Below are 8,779 nucleotides of genomic sequence, written 5' to 3'. Positions count from 1 at the left end.
TCCTCTCCCCTCTCCCCTTCTCTTCCCCCTCTCTCCACGTGGTCATGGCCGGCCTCTACTCCTCTCTACTTCTCTCTCTCTTCGTCTTCTCTTCACTCGCCATCTTCCCGTTCCTCTCTCCCACTCCCTTCCCCAAATAAACCCCTTCCCTTGGAACCGGATCGGATCGGCTTTGGTGTTGTCTGTCCAAACTGCGCTCGAATCCTAACACTAATAGTATCTGTTGAATAAATTATTTAGTATAAATTGAGAGTATAGTTAAGTAAATAATAAATAAATATGAAAATAAATACAGTATCCAAGTGTTATAATACCATTGGCCAGTTCCATGTCCTGTCTATTCAGATTGTTTTTTATGGTGGCTGCTAATATTACAAATCTCACTGTTATGAACTTTCAGGGAGTCACGTCAGATAGTCCCCAATTTATCATGCTGTGACTTAAAATGATTTTAATCTAATACAGAGAACATAGCCCCACCATTACCTAATCATTGATACTAGAGACTCTAAAATGAACTAACAAACCCAGATCATGTGGCTTCATGAGTTATCACCATAGCTCTGGATGTCTATGGTCAGCAGCCTTGCAGTTTGTTGCCTTTGTGCTTGGTGAATTCCATGGGGAATAAATTCCATGAGGAAGGGCAAAGAAAAGGCCATGAGCAATTGCCACTTACATAGTAGGAAGTGTACACAGATACACATATCAGGCACTCACTGTGTGCCAGGTGTGGGTCCCAATCCCTTGTACAGTTAATTCCTCAAAAGACCTTGCTAAGTGCCCATGAATAAGCTTGTTTAACTGATGAAAGGGCAGGATCTGAAAACAGACTATACGCAGCTCCTGAAATCTGAGTCCTTCCTAGCTCTGCCTTGTGCTGGTACCAGGCCTCTCATGGTGTCACGTGCCCAGAAAGAAGATAAGATCCAGTACTGGCTTCAGCTTTCCTGGCTCTGATAGATGAGCCCTGGGCTAGATTCTGGAATCAGAGGTGTGTCCAGATGTGATTTTCAGGTGACCTTGGGCAAGTGCATTTCCATGGGAGCCTCAGTTTCTCCCTCTGTGTAACGACAAGGCCTCTCATCACACACCTCTCCTGACCATGGATTCTGCTTTCCTCCTCTCCTGCTGTAGCCTGGGGAACCATCATTCCCTGTACCTACCCACTCCAGAATCTACACTCCAGACACCAGCTTTATTGTGTGTCACAGCCTGGGCCATTCCTAACCTGTCCTGGTTACCCTAAACTAAACACCAGAAAACTGGGAACAGCCTATGTGCCCTAAAGTCCTCTGAAATAACCCCACATAGTCAGCCCTGCATACCAGTTTCCTCTACCTCCTCACTTCCTTTCAGCAAAAACACAATGAAGGCCTTTGCCCACAGTCTATCTACCAGATACCTACTGAATGACCTGGTGCCTTTTGCCAATACTCATGTCCTGTGTGTGTACCTTCCTCTAGCCTATCCTAAGTATTCTAGAAACCAGCACTGGTTTTCTTCTCACTACAGCCTAACAAGTATTATCCCTGATTTAAACCTAGGGTCATCCAGCACATAAAAACAAATGCCTGCCCAAAGGATACACAGCTAACAGCCTGAGCTGGAGTTAGACCTATGTTCCAGCTGGAACTGGTTGATACTTTAATATTCTGCTAAAATGTTTTAAAGATCTAATTTAGATATTTCAGATCCAGCTAGAAATAGACTAAGAATTGAAGAGGAAACAATCCAATCTCTTTTAAGTACACTGGCCTCCTGAACCTGATGCTTGCAGACATCTCAGGGATTTTATGGTCTTCTGTGTCATCTTTCATGGCCAAGGCTGGTTGGACTCTAAGATCCAAAACCTGGGGACGCACTCCCCCAGAAACACTCACAGACGGGATTTGCTGCAATAACATGAGGTTTATTGATGATAAGATGTTAACCAGTATACTGGGGTTCCCCTATATGCAGACAAGAGGAACCCCGAGCCAAAGTTGGGAACAGTTTTTACACAGAGTTCAGGAGGGAAACCACAAAGTCTGACCTTCTCAGGCTGGTCTGTAGGTGGCTCAGATTATGACAAGGAGTGTCCTGTGTGCTCTGGGCCTTCCTCACCCGCAGGTGGGTTCCCTCCCCTGTGGTCTGAGAAATGTTAATCAGCCTCTCCCTTTTTCCTCTGAATTTTAATCCAGCAAGTGTCCTCTGACTAAGGAATGTACTCCTCACAGAATGCGCCCTGGGGCAGTGAATTCTAAGTTCACACCAAGACCTGAATTTCTCACAGACAAAACTCCTCCAACTTCAAGTCCGAGTTCAGAGAATAAAGCATGCTACAGAACAAAACTCATCATCTCTTCCAGTTCTTCCCACCTCTTCCCTGGAACACGGCTTCTATATATTTGTATTTCAGAGAGCTTACCATAAGCCATGCAAGCAGAGACAGAGACCAGGACCAGAGCATGGGACCACATCGTGGTACTGTAATGATGTTCTATGCTCCCCTTAAAGGAAGTGCTGTTCCTTCCCCAAACCTCAATCATCACCCTGCATAAACAGACCAACTGCATCATCTAACCTCAGAAAACACCTCCCTCCTTCAAAGGGCTTCCCAGAAGTCCTTTAGGGCCAGCAAGCCATGGCTATGTCTTTCATCTCAACAGTCTGTAACAAGTCCATAGCAGATGCGCATAAACATATCCAACTTTGTATATAATGCTTCCTCCATTGTAGAATGCCAGCCTCAGAGTCAGATATAGTTGGGCTATCTGGGCCCTAAGAAGAAGATGCAGCACTGTAGAGCAACCTGAAGCCCCAAAGTTGCTCGACTAGGATGTTAGGACACATCTCCTAGCTTCTGTGGTCTGATATCTCTGATGGTTCTAGGCTTTCAAGTTCAGACATGATCATGCATTTTACCCAAGCTCCTGATGTTGCAGTTTCATCATCATGTGTCTAACTGAATCTTCTAAGTGTTGAATACTTGGCCCCAGATCATAGAGCTGTTGAACTGAGTGGATCATTAGGGCACTTACTTGGGCAGTTTAACCATCCTTTGATGAATCCACAGTTGAATACAAGGGACCTAGGGAAAGGAAACAAGTTGCCCGGGCATTCTTTTCAGAGGGGTATCTTATCCCTGAACCTATCCCCCTGCCCCACTCTCGCCCTTTCTCCTTTATATTTGGAGATTCACACCGTATCAGCATACCATCTAGGTCACTGGATCTTCTTTAAATGTCTTTAAATGCACTAATTACTTTTAAATTTCAGACACTCATTTTTATAAATGAAAGGCCAGTACTACATGCAATAAAATCAAAGGGAAATGTGAAAAATAGGTCAGTGTACTAAAAAATTAAATGATGATAAAATAAACATACAACATACAACATACTCTGGCTGCAAAACAATCTATACCTGAAAACAAACTACTTGTGTGAGAAATGAACCGTTGACAGTTGCTTGGTAACATACTGACAACTGTTGTGACCTCCATTGACAGCTAGGTGACAGGAATTAGATTGGTCAAAGGTCACAGTCACTGCAATCACCTCCTGAGCTTCAGTGAGTTATTGCTGTCAGAATCTAGGCCAGATGCTTTATTCTCTGTACACTTCCAGATTCTAGATTCTGTGCTCTGCACAGTGGAGTTGCCAGTGGTTGTGTTATTTTAAACACCATGACCAAAAGCAACCTGGGGAGGAGAGCATTTATGTCAGCCAACAACTTCCATGTCCCCATCCATCCCTGAGGAAAATCAGGCCAGGAATTCAAGGTTTATGAAAAGCAAGGTTTCTCTCTGGGTCTTCTTCCACCCAAGGGACAGAATTTGGACAGGGTATTCGACTCTCTTATTCTTTCAGCTGTGGTATTTGTTGACTGTGGAAGAACAGAACAGATTGATGTTGCTGTTCCCAGGTGAGACTATCTTCCTGAAGATGCTCTCTTCTGAACATGCTTCCTCCTCCGCAGTGCCATCTACTCTGAAGTCCTCACCAAAGCCAAGTAGATGCCAACGCTATGATTTTGGGCACCATGACTGTAGGTTCGATAAGCTTTTTATCTTTGCAAGCCTCTCAGCCTCCAGTATGTTGTTATGGCAATGGGAGATGGACTAATCTGACTTTCCAGGTTTTTTTTTTTCTAAGTATTTCCTGCACATCAGAGCGTGGAGGCTGTCCCCATAGGTCCTCACGTGTACTCCTACAACCTTATCATCGTAAGAGCATTGTGTGCTTGTCATCTTCTTCCCCGTCCTGCACACTTGCACACCCTCTCATATCGCTGTTCTTGGCAGGTCCCCTTACTAGTCACCCTTAAGTCTACACATGAGCTCCAGTCCATTCAAGCCAACATTCATCAGTAAGTGTGTCCTGTATTTTACATACTCAAATGGCAAAATAGGTTGCCGCCTTCTTCTTCTTCTTCTTCTTCTTCTTCTTCTTCTTCTTCTTCTTCTTCTCTTCTTCTTCTTCTTCTTCTCCTCCTCCTCCTTCTCCTTCTTCTCCTTCATTTTCTTCCTCTTCCTCCTCCTCCTCCCCCTCCCCCTTATTCTTATATTTATTCTTGTTTTGTTGCTGTTGCTATTCTGCTCTTGGTTTGTTTTTCTTCCTACCCTTTCCTTCCAGGAAACAAATGAGGCACACATAATGAACTTTAGTGGAGAACAAAGGTTTATGAGGAAAATGACCTCCCTCTCAGTTGTGGACAAGATGTCTAGGGAAGGACCAGGTATGGTATCTTCCCCAGTGTAAAACTGAGCACAATTCTTACCGTCTTCCCACCTCTGAGAAAGATGGTAGCTGATATCCATTCCTGGACAGAGGCTGAGAGAGGAGAATTGGGTTTTTGACTTGAGCAAACAATCAACAGTTCAGAGAGTATCAGGAGAACAGAAGAAAACCTAGGCCTGGAAGGAAGATGAGCCCCATCTGAGACTCTTCAGAAACTTACAAAAAAAACCACTTCAGACCTTGCTCGACCTCTCTTCTGCCTGTAAGTCTAGCCTTTTGGGTCACAGATAACATCACTTCCTATACCAAATGTTACAGCAAAAGTGAAATTGTTCTTTCTAGTTCAGTATGCTTGTGTTCCATCCTAGAAGTACAGTATTGCCGCAGCTCCCTGGAGTTGCCATCAAGAGGAAGCACCGTTTCCTTGTGGTCGTGCTGCCATCTGCTGGACACTATGAGCTTCACAGGCAAAGACGTGTTTTGTTCCTAAATCTTGATCTTGTTTTGGTTTAATGAAAGGGGCCCAAAATTGGGAGTGGAATAGCTAAAAAGACTTCCTAGTAAAAATTTTTTAAAATATTTAGTTTAAAATAATAAAGTTATTGCATACTTTGGATTTGTACGATGAAGGAAAGCAAAGATGTTTGCTATGTACTACACACTGTCTTGAAGATGAGAAGGAACTGCAGTGGCTCTTCCTGTTGGTGAATTAAAATAGCTCATGGAGAGTACACTTAAAGAATCTTGCCTGAGACGAGCTCTCATTCTTAAAAATCTTGATTCCATAAATATTATTTTAAAGTAAAATAATAATCATTCTCAAAGTAGCTCATGAAATTATGTCTCTAAAGCTAGGAGTAACAGCATATACTGATAATCTCAGCATTAGGAGGTAGGAGTCCAAGGTCAGTCTCAGTTATGTATTAAATTCAAGGCCAGACCAGGCTACGTGGAACGTGTCTCCAAACACCAAAGATTAAAAATGGAACCATACTCATCCTCATCCAGGATTTAAAACAGACTTCTGGAGAGAACGTGTACATAGACTGAGCACGGACTTGGGGGTTCTTAATCAAAGTGGGCATCAGACATTTGTGATGCACTTGGTGTAGCTCTGATGACTTGTGGAATCACTTCGAACCACATCATCTCATGGAAACCTCTTTTCTTCTTGCTCTTGGCCTGACCTTGCTGCCTGGCTTCAGACCTCCACATCCCTGGACCTTGAATGACGTCAGAGCAGAACACTTTCCAGTATGTGCCCCTCTCCCACATATCTCACCAAGACACAGCTCCAACCAAGAGGTGCCAAGACGTGGCTCATACTAAAAGCTGCACTGCACTGGGGCTAAGGGACTCCCATTGTATCCAATAGCTATATCCTGAGTGCTGGGAGTGGGAGGAGATTCATGAGCACGAATTAAGTTGTGTTCTCGGCATACATTTCGCATTCTGATTTTATTTCATATGAGTAATGGGATCGTTATATGACAAGTAATGGACCAGCCCTCCTCCAGACTCATTGGGAAAATTTCATTACCTTCCAAGACAAATTGAATTTCTTTTGATGTTGAAAAGAATTTTATGAGGTTCATCCCTAAGCCCATAAAACACCAGCCTAAAGCAGATTAGCACACAGAAATCCCCAGGAAAGCAGCTCAACTGGGAACCGGGATAATGGCGGAGGGAGAAAGCTGGAAGAAAATCAGAACCAAATGATGATGACGTCTAAGAAGCAACGGAGAGAAGGAAAGGCAGCAGTAGTGAAAAGACGATTAAGGGGACAGCGGGACTGAGCAGCGCTCTGGAAGCAGACATGATCAGGGGGAGGGTGTCTGTCCAAAATTCCACTCTCTGGTCTTTCAGTTTCTGTCCAGTGCTCATGTTCACATCCAGCTTGAAATACTGTTCATTCTGATCGTAGACTGGCCACAGAGGCAGGTCGGCCCCATTAGGATCCCTGAAAGCGAGAGAGCAGACACCAGTAAGATGGCCACCCTCAAACCCCCAACTGCAAGGAGGCTGGCTGGCTCACTCACCCGCTCCTGGCAAAGTTAGTCCAGTATTTCATCATCTTCCTGCTTAGCAACTTCTCTTCCTCAGTGGCTTCCTCTGTAGGGGAGGAACAGAAATGCAGCTGCTCTCCTGCTTCACAGGGATCCCAAGACGCCTCCCATTAGTGCGCCCAGTCATGCCTGGGCCCCCTCACTGAATCCTTAAGTCCTGGCTCCAGTATGCAGCAGAGGCACCTCCCATACAATGCAGGCTGAGCACACCTTTCTCGTTGGTCCTCTGCTCTGCCATTCCCATTTGGATATAGGGTACTCTCTCCTCTCTGTCTCTGTCTGTCTCTGTCTGTGTGTGGGGGGGGGGTGAGAGGGAGTTACTGCATTTCCCTGCAGTAACTTAGCTGCCAGCTCAAAGGCAAGCACCATTACAAATGTTTGGATTCGTTCAGGAAGATGGGCACATGGCTCAGGTGGACACACCTCTCTACATGCTTGTTCATTCAGAGCCACATGTTCTGCACCTTGTTCTCTCTATACCTGGAAATTGTATGTATACGTTCTCTGTTGTCAGCTATAAATCTGCCAATTGCTCTATAAGCTCATAATATGTTCAAAGTTCAAACATGTGTATATGCAATTGCATTTAAGATTGTATTAAATATAATATGTGTATCCAACATTCCAATGATAGATATTTACATGGTATCTTTGTTGGAGAAGGGAACGTTTTCATGTATGCATTTATGTTTTTTGCACATGTGGATATAATTACCCAAAACGTCTGCACAGAGAATTGCTAGGCTAAGGACTGTACACACTGTAAATGTTTATGATCTTCTTCTAACATATGAAATCGTCTATTTCCCACACTTGCTGGAATAGATCAGCTAAAATGTACCATCCTTCCAAACACAGACTGATTTAGGATAAAATGAGTCACTGGCCAAGGGTAGTCTGCTGTTCTCCTGTCCTGTCTGAAATCGAGTGGGCTATGTACATTAAAAACCACCCATGTGTCTACTTTTCCATTCAAGTCCAAGTTTTTATTAGCTTGTTCTTTTCTTACAGACCGTAAAGACTCCAGAGTTCAAGGAATTTGCCTCCCCAACACTAAGGCTAATCATTGTTTCCAGTTTGGAGAGGCTTCTCTTCACCCAGAGTGTGAGACCGCTGCTGAGTAAAAGCATGTAAAAGCAGTGAGTAATGCTCACTGTTTGCTTTATGGCAATCACTTAGCCTCATCCTTGTTAAAAACGAAAACAAAAAACACCTTAGGAGTAGCTCCCTCATCAGTATCTCTAAAATAAGGATGGATAGATACGTAAAATGACTAAATCACAATCCACAAATCTCCGTGGAAGCTCTATCCTCTGTCGAAGGCTGAATTAAGATCCCCCATTTCATGGCGCTTTAAACTAAACGTTTTAGCAATTCTCCTATAGGGGATTTTCTTGTAAGTTTTCAGTATCTCTCTCTCTCTCCCGATCTCCCTCTCCCCCTCTCCCTCTTCCTCCCTCTCCCACCCTCCATTTGTGTGTGTGTGTGTGTGTGTGTGTGTGTGTGTGTGTGTGTGTAACATGTATATGCTTGTAAACCACTGAGCTGATGAAATCCCAGCCAGCCAGCCCTTACTGACTCACAGTGGGGTAGGGCAGGGGGCTTTACATAAGCAGTTGGGGAACTGACTCTTCTCGAAGTGTTCCACATTTCATGTCCCTGCAAGAGGAGCCACGGCCAGTTACTCACCAAACATGACTATGTCACCCTTCAGGAAAGGGCCTCCAAAGACAAAGCGGATTTCGTCCGTGTGGTCGGCCTTCACGAAGGCCGGCCTTGTGTTTTCAAAGCAGTGGGGTCGGTGCTCAAACTCATAAAAATAGATGGGTCCACCAGCATCTGAAAAAAAAAAAAAAGGCAGAAAACATCAGGCAGGCATGGCCCCGCATCCCTACCTGTCAGAGCCAGAAGTGCACCAGCTCAGAGAGGCTGCACAAACCAGCCTTCCTTCCTTCCTTCCTTCCTTCCTTCCTTCCTTCCTTCCTTCCT

At 44.4% G+C, this 8,779-nt stretch overlaps 1 protein-coding gene across 1 annotated transcript in view; it reads right to left on the bottom strand.

Annotated features, from left to right (window-relative positions):
* Nucleotides 1-6,163: 6,163 nt before the first annotated feature.
* The window catches only part of Ces5a (carboxylesterase 5A), a 27,954-nt gene continuing 25,338 nt past the window's right edge, over nt 6,164-8,779 (bottom strand). The window contains exons 11-13 of the mRNA XM_028770454.1: nt 8,480-8,629; nt 6,764-6,836; nt 6,164-6,684 (exon numbers count right to left, since the gene is read on the bottom strand). Of these exons, the coding sequence (XP_028626287.1) occupies nt 6,453-6,684; nt 6,764-6,836; nt 8,480-8,629 (455 nt within the window). The 3' untranslated portion in view covers nt 6,164-6,452. The remainder of the gene's footprint in view (nt 6,685-6,763; nt 6,837-8,479; nt 8,630-8,779) is intronic.

Source organism: Grammomys surdaster, unplaced genomic scaffold (assembly GCF_004785775.1).
Source record: "Grammomys surdaster isolate TR1022 unplaced genomic scaffold, NIH_TR_1.0 201, whole genome shotgun sequence".
NCBI classification, from domain to species: Eukaryota; Metazoa; Chordata; class Mammalia; order Rodentia; family Muridae; genus Grammomys; species Grammomys surdaster.
This window is presented reverse-complemented; position numbering and strand designations above follow the sequence as displayed.